General features: G+C 49.5%; 1 protein-coding gene across 5 annotated transcripts in view; it reads left to right on the plus strand.

The window, feature by feature from the left end:
• The first annotated feature begins 7,020 nt into the window (after positions 1 to 7,020).
• Sptbn2 (spectrin beta, non-erythrocytic 2) overlaps positions 7,021 to 17,494 on the plus strand; it is a 38,056-nt gene continuing 27,582 nt past the window's right edge. The window contains exons 1-2 of one of the 5 annotated variants that reach the window (XM_058579455.1): positions 7,021 to 7,528; positions 13,860 to 14,038. In XM_058579455.1, coding sequence (XP_058435438.1) covers positions 13,882 to 14,038 — 157 coding nt within the window. In that variant the 5' untranslated portion in view covers positions 7,021 to 7,528; positions 13,860 to 13,881. Of the gene's footprint in view, positions 7,529 to 8,066; positions 8,139 to 13,859; positions 14,039 to 16,363; positions 16,809 to 17,494 lie in introns of those variants that run through there. The other 4 variants (XM_046445139.2, XM_058579456.1, XM_046445141.2 and 1 more) reach the window with 4 other exon arrangements.

Consider the following 17,494-nt stretch of genomic DNA (forward strand, 5'->3'; position numbering starts at 1 on the left):
TTGGGAGTTCATGTACCATTCTGACATCAGGGAAGGGGCATCAAGGCCAAGTGTTGTCTTCTGTCTCTCCTACCTAACTAATAAAATGTAGCTTTCTTCCCTTGGTCTTGGCCACTGGGCTCCATGGCCATTGCAGTTGCTGCAGAGTCCCTGGAAGGTGGAACCTGGGCTCTTGCTATAGACAAATAATGGCAATGCTTCTGAGCTTCTGCCTCAGCTCTCCCTGGTACTGCTGAACCTCATCTGGGCCCTGGTCATCCACCCTCAGCCTCTTCGTGGTTTTCACTTGCACTCCACGCCAGTCCCTGCAGGCACCCTGGCTTTCAGTTCTCAGCACGTGTGCGCATGCGCTCTCTCTCTCTCTCTCTCTCTCTCTCTCTCTCTCTCTCTCTCTCTCTCTCTTTTTCTCCCCCAACCCCACATCTATCTTTGTCCCGTTTGCACTATCCATCCCAAACTATTTTTAACTTGCCAACCTAAATGCCATATCTATCTATCTATATCTATATCTATATCAATATCTATATCTATGTCTATATATCTATATCTATGTCTATATATATATATATATATATATATATATATATATATATATATATATCTCCCTGCCCACCCCATGACACCAAGGAACTTCTTTCTGGACTTCTTCCAAATGTCAAGATGATTGGGACTTAGCAGATAAGAAGGCTGGGTGGGGCAAGGAGAGATTATCTTAAGCCCTTTGCCTGCTTTGCCTGCACAGGTGATGAATGATGCCCTTTTCATTCTGTGGCAATTGCCCCTGGACAGCCTGGGCTACTCTGAAAGGCTGTGTCTTCTCAGAGTTCCAGGAATGAAATGGAGCCTAAGCCTCTTCCATCCCCCACCCTGTGGAGGTGAGGACAGAGCCCCAGGGGTCCATCCCTCCGGCTTTCAATTCTACTCCAAGCCCAGAAAGGATTATATTTTCTATTTGGAGGGGAAAACTCACATGTTCTTCCCAGCTTAACAGATGATGGCATAAACTCTGGGCTTTAGGTTTAGCAGGTTCTGTCTCTTGGTATTTAAAGTGAAGCTTCTGAAGAAAAAAAAAATATCCCTCTCAAGCACCTGGCTCTTACAACTTAAAAATTGGAGCTTTCAAGAACATCATCCCCACAGCAGGAAGTAGCTATAGAAAAATAAAGAAAGAACGTCATCCCCATTATAGAGTTTTTTTTTTTTATGGTGCTGAGATGAACCCACAGCCTCTCACATGCCAAGCATGTGATCAGCCACTGAGCTATACCCCCAGCCCTCTGCTATAGATTTTTGTTTTGTTTTGTTTTAGGTGGACACAATATCTTTATTTTATATTTATGTGGTGCTGATAATTGAACCCAGTGCCTCTTGCATGGTAGGCGAGCACTCCACCACTGAACAAGGTCTAGTTTAAGGTTTAAAAGCAAAGAATTTAATTCTGATCTCTCTGTAGCATCCATGTGCAGAAGGCAGAGCATCTTCAAAGTGTTTATTGCTGCCTAAGTAATAGGGGATAGAGTAGAGGTAAAAGAAATGGGAAGCACGTCCTTTGAAATGAAAACATTTAGTTTCATCTATTTATAATAAAGATTCATCTTCTCCCCCGCGGTCTTTCCTTGTACTCATTAGTTTATTGCACAAATATCTATGGGTGTGCTCTGCCAAGTCTACAACTATAAAATAAATGTGCTCTCTTCCCTCATGGACCTCACCTTCCAAAAGGAAAGACAACCAGTGGTTGTGAGGATCCAGAATGGAATGCTGTCAGAAGCCCCTCTCCCAGATTTGGAGCCTAGAGAAGGCTTTCCAAAAGAAGGACCACCTATATTGAGACCCAAAGGATGAGTAACCATTGGGTGAAATGGAAAAGGAAGAGGGATTCCAGACAGAAGGAAGAGCCTGTTCAAAATCCCACTCGCAGTGGGAAAACTGCTGGATGTGCCTATGGTTAGGATACAGAATACCAAGGGAGGAGTGGAGGCTGGAAAGGTACACAGCATGCAGAGACTTTGTTAAGAACTTTCAGTTTTATTCTAAATGGGCAGCTACTGAAGGGTTTCCAGCAGATCTGTCAGACTAATGTATTAAAGACACTGCTTGAGTTGCCCAGTGCATAAGATGGCCCAGGAAGGGTGCATAGAATAAGAAAAGTCCTAGACACACCATCATCAACATTATCAAAGACAACAACAAAAATTAAGTGACGAGGGGCTAGGGTTTGTGACTCAGTGGTAGTGTACTTGCCTAGCATGTATGAGGTAATGGGTTCGATCCTCAGCACCACATTGAAAAAATAAATAAAATAAAAATATTGTGTTAATCTACAACTAAAAAAGAAATCTAAAAAAAAAATTAAGTGACAAACAGAAGAGGAACCCACAACAGAAACAGAGGAGGGACCACAGGAGTTGAAAGAAAATAGAGAGAGTATGGCAATCCTAAATCAAAAGAGAATCTCTAGAAGTTCAGGGAATAATTTGAATCAATTGCTATCTAGGGGGATAGTAAGACATCAATTCGAAATAACAACTGGATTTAGCAATAGGGTTATTGACAACCTTGTTGAAAGCACTTTAAATCAATTGCAGCAATGCTCTTCTATCCCAATTACCGTCTGTCCCTACACCAATGTCTTCCAAATGGATATCTTGAGTCCATATCTCCCCTTTGAACTCCACACCCATATACAATTGACTACTCAATATCTCAACATGATTGATTAAAAGGTATCTCTAACCCGGATCCAAGACCAATAATCTCCCTGCCCAAACCTGGTCATCCTGAAAAATTCCTCCATCCTTCCAGTTGCATAGTCCATTCTTGACAAACCCTTTCTTCTCACCACCACCTCCACATCTAACCTATCACCACATCTTGTCAGTTTTTCCTCCCTTTGCACTTTGATCTCCACTGCTAACTTCCGAGTGTAAGGTACCGTCTTCTTTCTCACCTGAACCACAGTGGTAGCCTCTTAACTGGTTCTCACACCCACCTCTGCACTCCTTCCACCTACTCCCTACTCAGCAGCTGGAATCTTTTTTTTTCTTTTTAGTTGGACACAATACCTTATTTTATATATTTATTTTTATGTGGTGCTGAAGATAGAACCCAGCACCTCACACGCCCTAGGTGAACTCTCTAACACTGAGCCACAACCCCAGCCTCGAAAGTCGTTTTGCTTGTTGTTTTTTTTTTTTCATATACAAAATTTATTGTTCCACCCCTTCAATAGCCTCCCCAGGATTTAAAGGTAAGAATAAAAATTCTTCAAATGATATAGAAAGTTCTGCTTGATATGGCCCTGGCCTGTCTTCCCAGCTGCAATTCACTGCACATTCCCTCCTACCCTCTGTTTTCCCTCCACAATGGCCTTCTCTCCATTTCTTACATTCGCCAGGCATCCAGCATCAGCCCTGGTATCATCTAGTCTGTCTCTGTGGCTATAAACATGAGCTCAAGTATCAAACTAGGTTAAAATCCCAGCTCTACTCCTTTCTGGTTCAATGACCCTGAATAAAACTCAATCACTAAATGTCTCCTTATCTGTGAAATGGGCTTAATACTTACCTCTCCAAGAATTCAATAAAATGATATAGGCTGATGGCGCACACTTGTAACCCCAGCTACTCAGCAGGCTGAGGCAGTAGAATTGCAAGTTGGCAGCCTGCGTCAGCAACTTAGTGAGACTGTCTCAAAGTAAATATTAAAAAGGGTTGGAGGGCTGAGGTTGTGGCTCAGTGGTAGAGCCCTGGCCTAGCACATGTGAGGCACTGGGTTTGATCCTCAGCACCACATAAAAATAAATAAGATTAAGGTATTGTGTCCATCTACAAGTAAAAAAAAAGAAAATTTAAAGGGGGGCTAGGGATGTGGTTCAGTGGTAAAGTGCCTCTGGGTTCAGTCTCTAGTACCAAAAAATTAAAAAAAAAATAAATAAAATGATGCATGTAAAGTGTAAGAAATATAGTTCCCAATTAATATTATTGACTGACTGCAATATTATCCTCCATTCTCTGTTTGGTTAATGTTTTTACTATTTCAAATCTCAGCTCATAAGACTCGACGAAGGTCTCCTTTTACCACCCCCCTTCCCTAATCAGGTTACTAGTGTCTGCTAAACTCTCTCATAGTGTTCTGAGGGGTTATTATATAGCTGAGGGGTTATTTTATTAAAGTCTGTGAACCTCACCAGAGAATTCTCCAAGAGGACAATGTCTACTTTACCATCATTATATTCCCACATCTTAGCACAGTGCCTGGCACATGATAAGCTATATATTTATTTTTTTTTAAGAGAGAGTGAGACAGAGAATTTTTCAATATTTATTTTTATTTAGTTTTCGGCGGACACAACATCTTTGTTTGTATGTGGTGCTGAGAATCGAACCCGGGCCGCACGCATGCCAGGCGAGCGCACCACCGCTTGAGCCACATCCCCAGCCCGCTATATGGTTTTTTGAAAGAATGCTTGATGGAACAGAGAAGAGACAGAGCCAATGAGTGCTAATAACTCAAGAAGACTGTGAACATAAAGGGTAAGGGTAACATATGCTACCATCGAGGTTTTTTGTTTTTGTTTTTTCAGAACTGGGGATTGAATCCAGAGCCCCTCTACCAGAGAGGCACACCAGCCCTTTCAAAATTTTATTTTGAGACAGAGTCTCAGTAAATTGCTAAGGGCCTTGCTAAGTTGCTAGGCTGGCCTGGAACTTGCGATTTTCCTGCCTTAGCCTCCTAATTCATTGGGATAAAAGGCATGCACCACTGCACCCAGCAAGGAAGGATTCCTTATTTTTTCAGCAGGCAGAGACTTGAACATGTTTAAATGCTGATGGGAAGGAGCCAGCAGAGAGAACTCACCAGAAGGTGTGAGGGCCATGAGAGCGTGGGAGGGGATAAAACTTAGAGCAGGAGCCAGAAGAAGCAGTCTCAGATGGAAGGAGGGACACCTCTCCCATGGCACACAAACAAGAGCTGTGAACTCAGCTAATTCTGTGAGCTTGGTGGCAGAAGCCAAGATCTTTCCATGAATCTTGGGAATCTAAGCAACAAATCTGGATTATCTGAGAAACTCAGCATATTTAGTGGACATCATCCACTCACTTTTGCAACTGACGTAAAAAGGAAGCAGACATTTTCTTCACCGTTGACTATACTGATTCACTATTGAGCAAAATAACAAGTTTCCAAAGCAACCCAGTCGCAGAGCTGACAAGTGATCTCAGTGTTCCCTTTATTGAGCACGCTTCCTTTCCAAAATGGGTAACAGTAAAGTCATAAAATGGTAAAATATGGCTGATGCTGATTGAGTGCTTACTATGTGCAGGGTGCTGTTCTAGTACTTCACCTGTAATAACTCATTTGATCCCACATTTTACAGGTGAGGAAACTGAATCCCAGGGAAGGTAAGTATGTGTCTTAGGTTACATAAATAAACTCGATTTTAATTTAAGGGAGCCTAACTCCAAAATTGATGCTTTTAATCATTATGCTATACTGCCCCTCTGAACCTACTAGGAATCAAAAAAACCTCTGGGGCTGGGATTGTGGCTCAGCAGTAGAGCACTCGCCTAGCACCGGTGGGACCCGGGTTCAATTCTCAGCACCACATAAAAATAAAGGCATTGTGTTTTGTCCATCTACAAAAAAAAAAAAAATTATATTCTCTCTTAAAAAAAAACCTTTGAGTTTTTAATCATAAACTAGTAATTCTGTGAATTTGAATATTCACTTAAATGTCTGAAAATCAGTTTACTCATTAATAAAATGAGAATAAAAATTAGAATGCTTACCTTACAAAGGCTTTTTTTTTTTAATGGTACTGGGGTCAACCCAGGGCTGTGTACATGCTAGACAGATGTTCTACCACAGAGCTATATCCCCACCTTCTAGAAAGTCTTTTTGAAAGATTATGAAACGCTGAAAGTAGGAAATTATTCTACAAAAGCTATTGTTATATTAATGATAAGACCTAATAAGGCCTATGATCTTTGACTTATAATTGGGCCACCATCTAATAAGCTGACTTGGGACCCTCAGTTCCCATAATCAGTACAGCAGCAGCAGTTTGATGGTTCCAGTTCTTTAGCAGGTCAGCTGATTCTGATCCCATCAACTTTAAAGTTCCTGTCCAAGCCTCCTTGATGACCATTATGTACACCTTGGCCTACTTCTTCCTGAACCTTCCAACATACACTAACACCTCTGAGGACAGTATGACCTTGCTCTTTTGATTCCATTGCCTAAAGGAGTGACTGTCAAAAAATCATCATCATCATCATAAATAGCCTGAGGTGCACCCCAGAAAGCCGAGTTCCATTCGAGTGGTAGAATCACAGCATGGATAGCTGGGAGAGACCTTTTAATGTAACTCCCCACTGGTCTCCCAACCCATTTTATAAACTAGCAAAACCAATGCCTGGTGGATGAGATGACAACTAGTTAGGGGTGGTAGCAGGATTTTGTTTTACCTTGCAAATGTTTTCAAGTCCATTTAACACATGGTATTTTACTTTGCCAAAATCATATCTGGAAAGTAGTTCAATTATTTATTTCAGTATGCAATAAAGAAAGAAGCAAAATCCTAAAATTCAGTTACCCCAAAAGCCATCATGTAACCTTAAACCCACCTGGTCAGGGTAGCTACTGCCAGAGGCAGGAAGATAGTGAACAAAAGGCCAGCCTGAGCAATTTAGTGAGACCCTTGGCTTATAAACAAACAACCCTCCCAAACACACACACATATACACCAAACCTTGAACCCAAGAATTCACTGAAAGCACATTTTTTGAATTGCCCTTCTTTGACAATTCCAGGCAGTCCCGTATAGAAATGAGCCCATCTCTTCAGGGGCAGATAGAACCTAATGGCTTTGAACAAAGCCCACCCTGTTATTACCACTTCATCCCTGAGCCTAGTTTAGTTTTCTAGTCTGGAAGAACAGCATCTACTTCTCAGAGCTGGAGTGGGGGTGGAGTGTCACATGACATAATGCACTTTTAGCACCCACCGCCAGCACCCACCCCATTCGTTTGTTATAACTCGGGTACATTTCTTCCTCTCCTAAGCAGAGAGCTGTTCACCTTGGTTAATGACCTTAGACCTTGGACCACTCAGCCACTAATAAACCAAGGAGAAACCCAGCCTGTGCCAGGCCTAGAAATGTCCACCCCCGCCCCCACCCCCTTTAAGACAGGCCGGAATTCTGTTGGTTGATAAATGAGAGGAGCTGAGAAGCCGCTGCGATGACTGTTCCGAGAATCTGATTTGGGAGAAGGCGAATCTCCAGGAGCACCATGGCGATGCTTTGGGAAAGCGGGCCAGCCTACCTGCCGGAAGGAGGACTAGAGACAGGGGGGATGGCAGAGAGAAATGCTTAAGGGAGATGGCCTGGAGGTGCCCAAAGAGGAACATTTGAAAAGGAAAACAGAGGCCGCATCTCGGGAAGACATCTCCGCGGTGAGTGACATTAAAAGAAGGATTGCGCTTCCCGGGGATACGGATTTTGGACCAAAGGCGAAGGACAAAGGTGGGGTATCCAAACTAAGACCGAGCCGCGTAAGCTGTGGGGGGTACCCAGGCTGCCCAGGGCTGACGCGGGGCTGGCTAGCGAGGACCGGAAGGCGGGGGTTAAGGGGACACCCACACGGAAGGCGGTGGGGGTCGGGAGCCGGCTGCGGAGCCGCCACCGCGTTGGCCCCGGGGAAGGTCAACAACCCAGGACCGGGAAGCTGTGGGGAGAACCGAGAGGGGCCGCGGTTGCCATGGCGCCGGGCGGGGAGGGGGCGACTCGGGCCCCGCCCCGAGCCCCGCGGGGCCGCGGGCTCCAGATGGTCCCCGGCCTCCCGCGGGAGCCGGCGGCCTGCGGCAGGGGGAGGCTATTGTCCTCCTTCCGCGGCGCCGCAGTCCCGCCGCTCGCGCCCGCGCGCCGCCGCCACGCGCCCCGCCGCCGCCGCCGATCCCGCGCGCCCCCCGCGCCGCTCGCGCCCCGTGACAGCGCCCGCCCGCTGTGCGCCCGCGGCCGGCAGCCACCGGCCGCCGCCCGCAACCGCCCCACGCGGCCGGGCTGCGGGCGGGCGTCGACCGGTGCGCCCCCGTCCGTCGCGCTCCCGCCCGCCCCGCCGGCGCTCCGCACACAGGTAGGTGCGGGCGCCCCGGCCCGCTTTGTCCCGGCCGGCGAGGAGGCGCGCTTTGTGCAGCCGCGTGCCGGCGGCGGGGTCGGGGTCCGGGTCGGTTCCAGGGAGTCGGGAAGGAAGGATGCGGCGCCTGGCCCTGAATCCTGAGGGATACAGGGGACAGGATGCACAGTGTCATGTGCCAGCAGCCAGGTACCAGGGTGAGGACGGTGGGGGTCGAGACTGGGGGTCGCGGGCCTTTCAGGAACCTAGAGAAGAGTCTGGAAGAGTTGGGGCTTGACAGACGCGCTGATGGATAGGGGTCGGATGGCTCGGAGCGTGTCTGACAGCGCAGGCAGTTCTCCTGCTGAGGCTCCGCAGGCTGACTAGCCGGCGCCGGTCCGGGTGCCGAGGACGCGCTTGGCTGGCTCTGTCCCGCTTCTGCAGGCAGTCGGCTCCCTCCCTTATTGAGGGCTCGCTCTGGAGCCGCGTGGGCTTCTCCTGACCCCTTGGGTGCCAGCTCCACGTAGGCTCCCTCGCAGTGTGTGGAAGAGGGGGGACACGTTGGCGGCGGCGCCCACTGTGGCACTCGCAAAGGCTGAACGAAGCCTCTTCCTTTGGAGCTATGGGGAAGCGTCTTGTACGGTTTTTCGGAGGCCGGGACATTTACAGGGTTGTGGAGTCGGCCTGTCATACAACTACCCAGGGAGGCGTCCTGGCTGGGCCATTCTACCTCCAGCACCACTGTCCATACCACCATCCACTCTGGCAGTGACTGACTTTGCCCTATTAACCTCATGACATTGCTCCTTGTCTGAGATGCAGGCTTGCCCCTGTTCTAACCTGCTACAGGCTGTCTCAGCGGGTTGTTTCTCTGCAGCTTCCCCCCCTGAGAGCAGCCACAACTCCAACACTGAAAGCTGGCAGATGCCGGCATCTTCCTTGAAGAAGAGGGCGGACTGAGTTCCAAATCTGTATCTTAGCTGGAGGTGTGAGGTAACCTCTTGGCACACACAGGAGAGCAAAGAATTAGTGAAGGAAAAGCTAAAATGGAGCTTTCTGCATCCAATGGAGAAAATGATGTAAACCCAGGATTGGGGAAGGGAGTGAAGGACTCTAAATGACTCTGCCCTAAGTGGAAGATTCTGCAGGAGAGAGTCAAAATTCAGACCCTCTTTAGTCCAGTCCCTAAATTCTTCAGAGCAGAGTGAGTCCTGACCTGGGAAATGGTTTGGGGTTTTTGTTTTTCCTGCCTTCCTCTTCTTCTCTGCCCTGGGAACATCTATCTCTTGCCTCCCTCAGAGCCCTGGGTTTATTGTGATTTCTTTCTCCTTTTTCTTTTTCTGCCAGTCCACCCTTTATACTTTGAAATCAAATAAGATTTTTTACTTTGCCAAAGTCCCCATCTCTTCTAATCTATTATTCATCCTGCTGTCATTTATTCCTTTCTGCCTTTCCCTGGCTGCTCCAGCCCTGTCCTCCTTCAGCACTTCTGTGATTCGCTGTGTCAGGGCATCTGCTCAGTTTTGTTAGCTCTAGAGCCCACTCCATCTTCAATCTCCTTCTCATGGATAGGGCTCTAGAGGGGAAGTTATATTGGAATTTAGCATGGGATGGGGCCTGAACACACCTAGAAGCTAAATCTAGTCACACTCACCCCTGAAAATGTGTCTTCTCAGTTCTCGTAGCTCCTCTAACCAATTCCAGCTGCTTGTCATCCTAGGACAAGAGTGACCCTCAAAGTGTGCTCTCTATGCCAGCAGCTTTAATGTCACCTGGGAACAGGTTAGAAATGCAAATTCCCCATCCCTGAATCAGAAACTTGGGGTAGGGGGAACCATTCAGTAACTGGACCCTCCATTCTAGGTAACTGTGATTCCCTGTGAGTTTTGAGAATCGCTGGTCCTGACCATAGAGCTCAACCCCGAAAGTACTCCAGTTAAGGATCAGCTTTTGCACCCCCGTTTTCATTTTTTCCTTGATCCTTTCTCCATCCCTAAGAAAGACATTAATTGGATGGCCAAAAAAAAAATGAATCGTACTCAATTCATTCAATGTCTCTTTATTGAATACCTATTCTGCTGGGCCCCCAAAACACAAAAAGAAGTTAAGACCCAGCCCTCAATGAGTTAAAATTGGAGCCAGCAGAGAGAAACATAAACAACTAACTGATATAATGTGATAAGCGCAGCCATAGCTGCAGCTGAAATGCTGTGCGGAGCACAGAGGTGGACCCATCAACTGTCTCGGAGAGAGGAAAAGAATTAAGCAGAAGCAGGATAAGGTGAGAGGAAGAATTAGGGTACAAGATAGCTTCTAGCCTGGGGGCAGGATTTCTAGCTTTATACACCAGCTAAAAAACGAGAGAAGAGGGGGAGGGAAGACAGCTGCCCTAGAAGCCCCACATGTACCCAGCTGAGCAGAGTCTGCATCTGACAGTGCTTGGGTGTAAGTTCCCGCAGCACCCCAAGCCTGCATCTGGCGGAAGTTGACATTGTTCTGACACTAACAATATAAGCTACTTGGGCCCAGCTAGAGGTCAGTGGCTAAGAATAAGGGATTGGACAAATTGTAATCTGGATTAGTTGCTGCACCACCCTATTGCCAGAGTTCAGGAATCCTCTGAGAAGAGGGTATAGGGAGAGATGGGGTGGTTATGAGGCTGGGGGGAGCTCCCCAGCAGCCTATGAGCATAGAGTCTCAGGTCACAGGCAAGGAATGGTGCTCTATGAATGGTGCCAGTGAAAGGGAACCAGAGCAGGATCTGGGTAGGAGAAATTCAAACAGAAAACTATAGGAATCTGGAGATGGCAGCCGGGGACACTGACAGAGAACATATTGTTCAAAAAACTCGGAGGCTGCAGAGTTGGAATGCTCAGAGAACGCAATTTTCAAGGCGCAGAGATAGGGCCTCAGAGCCACAGTGATGAACAGCATTCTCAGGAAGTCTCTGGAGTTACAGCACAATGCTATTATGGAGATCTCTGACCCCCCATATGCTGTCTTGGTTCCTTATCTATATCATGGCATTCTTGGGAACTCAGGTTACAAAGCACAGATGTCCCTGACTGAACTTTGACAGGGGGAGGTTCCAGTTTCAGGTTTTCTCCCCAAAATGATGGGATTCCACAGAGAATTTGTACCAGCCAGGCCTCCCCTGGAAGGTCTGAATCCTATGCCTGGACCCTGGTAGGTCCTTGGAAGGACCAAGTTGGGTCACCAAAAACAAGCAAGAGCAGTGCATGTTTGGGTTCATGAGGCTTTTGGAGGTCTGGGGAACACATTGGCTTAGAGACAGCAGTCAAAAACTTGCTTCCCTTAAGTGTCTGCTCTTTGTGGAGTACAAAGACACATGATAATGGTTTGAAAACCTCAGGGGCCTTCAGGGGCCAGGAGGGTAACATAAATATGTAAATCATATTTGCACAGGAGCAAAAAGGAATGGTAAGGTCTGTGGAGAAGGTAGAACCAATCCCACCTGAAAGAATCCAAAATCAGTTATTTTAAAGCCAATGTTGGCCAAACAAAACACTCCTGGGGACTGGCTTCAGTGAGTTTGTGACTCCTGGTAAGAGGGACAAGGTCATATACACTGACCCTCAGGGGTCTTCAGATGTTGGTGTTTTTATGTAGGGGTCTCTGCATGGGTTGAGAGCTGGAAGTGCCCTTCCCAGAGCTAAGTGTGACAGGGGCTGCTGGCCGGAATTCCCTAATCTGAAGGGCTGGGAAGGGGACTGCTTTGCCATCCAGCAACTAAGAGTGTTAGGTGACTAGCTCAGGTCATGCCTGGCCCACAGTGCTCTTTGCTCAGGGTGATTCACCTCTGCCCTGGAATTTATTTTTATATAAATATTTACAGAGCAAATCCAGAAGAATCTGTTGGGGGAAATGATGGGACAGGAGTCCTAGGCCTAATGGAAATTAAGTTCCCTGTTCTGCTACAGGGATTGAAAAGCCCCAATTGAGGGACCTTAGACCTGAGCTCCCTCACACCTCATTAATGCTACTCCCAGGGAAATCCTGATGTGCAAGGAAAGGGGAGGGGCTGGCAGCCCTGCCCTTCAAGCAGGTCAGGTTCAGCTTCGTGGAACCAGGTAATGATAGAAGCCAAGTTCTGCCTTTGCGTGCCCTTGGGAACACACCTTCCCAGCCACCCCAGTCTCACTACCCATTCCTTTTTCCTTCCCCAAACCACAGAAGAGGTTCTCCTTACCTCCTTCCTTCCCAGAACCAGAGATGGCCAAGTTCACAGCCCTGGTCCCAGGAAGTAGAGCTCAGGATTAAAATGTCTTCATATTCAAGAGGTACTAGAAAAATGAGAAATGTAGAATTTGGGATTTTGTTAAAGTTACAGACACCGTCCCCCCACCCCCCACCACCATTCTCTTGAATGGCTGCTGAGTGTCATGTTACACAAGAACTTTGAACAATACTCATTAAAAAAAAAAAAAATCCCCAGCAACTGATCCCATGCTCGTTTGTTAGGTTTGAGGGCAAAATGTGTTTGCCAAAGTTAAGGTCATAAATAATGCTGGCAGCATACATGATCCAGGTTTCCCAGCCAGGCCCTAGAGTGCTGTGGTGAGTGCTAATAACCCACCACACTAATAGGCTCCAGGTCGGTCAGAGAACCTGTAAATCTCTATCTCAGAGACTGTAATTAAGAGAAAGAATTTTGCTTCCAAACCTTGGTGGTGCCAGGTGCCGTGGCACATGCCTGTAATCCTAGCAATTTAGGAGGCTGAGACAGGAGGATCATGAGTTCAAGGCTAGCCTCAGCAACTTGGCAAGACCCTCAGCAACTTAGTAAGACCCTGTCTCAAAATAAAAAATGGCTGAGGGTGTGACTCAGTGGTTAAGCACCCCTGGGTTCAATCCCCAGTACCAAAAAACAAAAACAAAAAATCCACCAATAACAAAACAACCCTTGGTGGTCCTTTCAGCTGTGTGTCCTTGAACCAGTGGCTTATTTCTGTGGTGCTGCTTCCTCATCTATGAAATGGGGACAGCCATGGACCCTGGCCCCACTGGGGGTTGTGATGAGGAGATGCATGTGAACAGCAGGGACATGTAGCACAGCTGACATTCATGGAGCACATATTAAGCATTCTTTATAGCAAACAAAAGGATATAAAGGGGGAGAACTGTACTGTGTCCTTCTTTGAACTCCGAGGTACTTGGTCCCTACTTGCCTATCAGCTCATCAGTCCATCTAGAGGATCTGTGGTAGATGTGGTAGACAGAGCAGAAGCTGGGTCTCTCCATCTTCAGTAGCCTACAGGAGGCAGAAGGCTCAGAACAGAAGTGGGGAGGGAAGAACTCTACTTTCCACTCATTACTGCTCAAGGGGACTCACACCCGCTGTCTGCCTCACACCACTCCACACACTGCCATTCTGACACATGCTAAGCTCAGGGCCATTTTCAGCCCCCAGCTCTGCCCTGCCCTCCCTCGGCTGAGCCCTTGAAGCCCTTCCTGTCTACTCTGTGCAGACACGTGTGCTCTGAGACACTGTGCTACCCTCCTGCCTCCCTCCACAGGCCATCTGCCATGTTCAGTCTTTCCACATTCCTGTCCCTCATGGTGGCTTCCCCTCTCCCTCTGGGGACCAATTTTCACAAACTAAAACCAACAACCCACCCCTGGCCTTGAGGAGAGCAACAGCAGAGCTAGGGAAGGAAGGACATGATGAGGGTGAGGTCCAGAGGCCCGGAGATGCCCTTCATCCGTTTCATCTTCTTGCAGGAGCAGGAAGCCACCCACCACCATGAGCAGCACTCTGTCACCCACAGACTTCGACAGCTTGGAAATCCAGGGCCAGTACAGTGACATCAACAACCGCTGGGACCTGCCCGACTCAGACTGGGACAATGACAGCAGCTCCGCTCGCCTTTTTGAGAGGTCTCGAATCAAGGCCCTGGCAGGTGAGGTCAGGGGAGGACCACTGGAGGTGCTGAGGAGACTGGAGGAGGCTGGTCCCAAGCGGGTGGTGGAGAGTCCTTCACCCCTATGGGAAGACCTCACTTTTTAAGTTGCTGTACTAAGTGGGAAACCCAGAATAGCCCACCAGGCCCATAGTCCCCAAATCCAGCCTCAAGAGCAAACTTCCTGCAATCAAGAACCTTACGCAGCCTCCCTTACCCCAGGCCCAGAGATGCCAGCGGAGCTGACCCCTGGACTTGCTCCACTGACTCAATAGCTTCCTTCACTGGCCTGGGCCCTGGGTCATGTCCCTTCCTCCTTTTGCACTCTCACTGTCACTGTCTCCGCCCCCACATCCCTGCCTTTCATTGCCTTCCTTGATTTCCACTGTCATTTCCCATTCCTGTTCTCCCTCCCGGCCGCCATCCTCTCTGCACCCTCCCCACCTATTCCTTCCACCTGCCACCTGTTACTCCCATTATTTCATCTACCTGGTTCCGGAAGCAGGTCCTCTCCCACTGCAGTCTTGTCCGCAGCCCATTCTCCAGGGTTTGCTCTCCGCCCACCTGGGTCCCTGCCCTTCCCTGCGGCCAGGGCTCTCCCTTTCGGTGGCTCTGAGCACAAACAAACTCGTTCAGCGGGCCTCCCTGCGTTCTGGGGGAGGAGTTGTCATGGCAACAGTGCGGCTGCCACCTGACACCACCAGCCGCTGGCGTGGGGCTGAGTCACCCACACACCCCTAGGCCACCCACCCAGTCTGGCTCCCCTCTTCCATCCCTCCCTTGTCATTGCCCAGCCCAGTCCAGTGAGAAGTCAGGACTACTCCTAAGAGGTGGCGCCCCAGTGGGTGGCTGCTGAGAGAAGAGACACTGAGGCTGAGGTTCCCAAACCTGACCGCAGGCTTTATCCAGGAACTATTGTCACAGGCTCCCAAGCTCCTCCCAAGCTCCTCCCTGGCAACAGTGAATCTTTGGCCATATGGGCCATAACTGAGGCTTTTTAAAAATTCCCCAAATAGCTGGGCACCATGGTGCAGGCCTGTAATCCCAGTGACTCAGGAGACCCAGGCAGGAGAATTGCAAGTTTGAGACCAGCCTCAGCAACTTAGCCAGACTCCGTCTCAAAATAAAAAATAAAAAGGTCTGGGGATGTGACTTAGGGGTTGAGTCTCACTGGGTTAAATCCCCAATACCCTCCCAGATCTCCCCACATAGTTCTTCTCAGCCAATGCAGCATCAGCCTAAGGATCCCTGAGTGGTGGCCATTGGTTCTGAGGACCTGGACCCTTTTCCCTTTTGGCTGGGTCTTTGGCTGGCTGTTGAAATTGTCATACCAATGCTTCTCTATCTCAGAGAAAACAGAGGTGTGGGATATGGAAAATGTCCCCTCTTTGAGGGAAAGTGTACCTGGAACCCTAGTTTTTGGTTCATGATTCTCTATTACTGTCATGGTATCTACACACAGCGCGTGTGCGCACACCAACCAGGACTCTTACCATATCTGTAATGACACATGCCTCCCAGGACTGTCATGGTGTCGGTGCATGGTCCACAGGCCAACCTGTATGATCATGATGTCTGGCTGCACAGGACATGTGCCACGCGGAACTCTGACCATGTCTGTGTACACACCACCCAATATTGTCCTAACACCTGTGCCCTCGAGACCTGTGCCCCCAGGACTGTTATGAGTCTGTCTGTGCACATATGCGAGCCACTTGGTGCTCTTTATCTCTCCACTACACGGGTGATGCCCTGAAGAGGCAGCTCCATATGGCTGTGCTGGTGTACTCTGTGCCTCACACCCCCAGGTGCTCATGAATACTAAAAGGAAGGCGATGGGGGAGGGGCGAGTGTATGAAGCTCAGGAAGAGGCAGGAAGGAGATGTGGTGGACGGCCCAGCAGTGAGGCGTAACTGGGGACTGGGACATTGGCTGAGGAGAGCCCTCGTGGGCAAGGAAGGGGCTGGAACCATAGATGATGCTAACCCACTAGTGGCGAGGACCCTAGCAATACCTATCAGCACAGCTCGGGGCTTGGCTTCTTCCAGAATCTCCTTGTTTCCAGGTTTCTGTTTTTCTGCTTTCTGAGCTAAGATCAAAGCCGGCGTCCTGGAGAGGGACCGCCCAGGGTCACCCAGAGAGGGGCCTGCTTGCAGCCCCTGCAGACGGCTTGCTTTGGGGGCCTCTCTCACCGGTCTTCCCCAGTCTTGGGCAACCTGGGGCTGGCGGGCAGGTCTCCCGGCGCTGGCAGCTCCCTCCTCCGCCCCCGCGGGCCTGGCCCTGCCGCAGCCCGGCTCCGCCCCCCAGCCTCCCGCCCCTCCCCCGCCACGGTCCGACCTGTTTGTCGGGAGCTGCTGGTGTCTCCTCTCGCCACAGCCAGGTGTGCCCCGCTCACTGGTTTCAGGAGCTCAGACATCCCGTAACTCCTTTTTCCCACTCCTTGAAACTCCCAGCATCCTTGAATCCCCGCCACCAGGGACGGCAGCCTCCCGGGACCCCCGGCCCAGGCTCCAGGGGACAGACACTTGCCAGCTGCGAGGCGCAGGGGAGCATGGACTCTGGGCCGCGGGCTGTGTAGGGGCAGCGGGCGGCATGAGCGGGAACGCAGTGGGCAGGGTACACGGGAACGGCCTGAACGGGGCCGAAGAGCTTTACTACGAGGCTGTGGAAGGGTCTCAGAACCCGGGGGGCCTCCTGCTCTCACCGGCTGCCTTCATCAACCCTGCTCAGTATGCCAGCGTGTTGGAAGGACGCTTCAAACAGCTCCAAGGTGAGTGCCCCCAGGCAGAGTGGAGCCCGGTGTGCGAGAGGGGACTAGGGCAGGGGGAACAGCCAGGGCCCAGGAGCTGGAGCGGGCACTTTCTGTGACTCAGATGTTTGTGTTGGGAGACAACGTGACCAGCCCTAGAGGGAATCATTACAAGTGGCCAGAAACTCCAGAGATGTATAGACGGAATTGGGAAAGGTTTGGACCCACTGGGAAGGACCATGTGGGATAGTGGGGATGGGAGGTTGACCTTGAGGGCCCCACTGGGTGCAAAGGTAAAGAGGATGGAAGGAGCCCTAGGTCAGTGCCAGCAACGGAAGCCTCAGCAGGTTCAGGCAGCTGGCCTCCCAGGGTTTGGCCATGCTCCCCCAGTTAGGGAAGACAGGGAGTGGGCCAGAGGCGCAGGATCTAGAGCTCCTCTGTTTCCATGGGCTTCTGAGTGGGCATCTGAATGTGTGTGAGGGGGCGTGTGTGGAAACTGGGTGTGTGTCAAAGGAGAGGTTGGTAGGTAGATGTCTGAACAGGCATGTCCATCCTGGCACACACATTTAAATATATTTCTGGCAGTCGCTGTTTCATGGTGTGAGTGTGTGTGTGTGTCTAGGGATGCTATAGGCATTTTGTGACGTTATACTTTGGGACTTGGCATTGCCCATGTTTCTAGCCATCACTGTTTCCATGTCTTCCCC

This window comes from Marmota monax, unplaced genomic scaffold, assembly GCF_021218885.2.
Source record: "Marmota monax isolate L192 unplaced genomic scaffold, Marmota_monax_Labrador192_F-V1.1 WCK01_AAM20220418_F8-fsc00038, whole genome shotgun sequence".
Classification (NCBI taxonomy): domain Eukaryota; kingdom Metazoa; phylum Chordata; class Mammalia; order Rodentia; family Sciuridae; genus Marmota; species Marmota monax.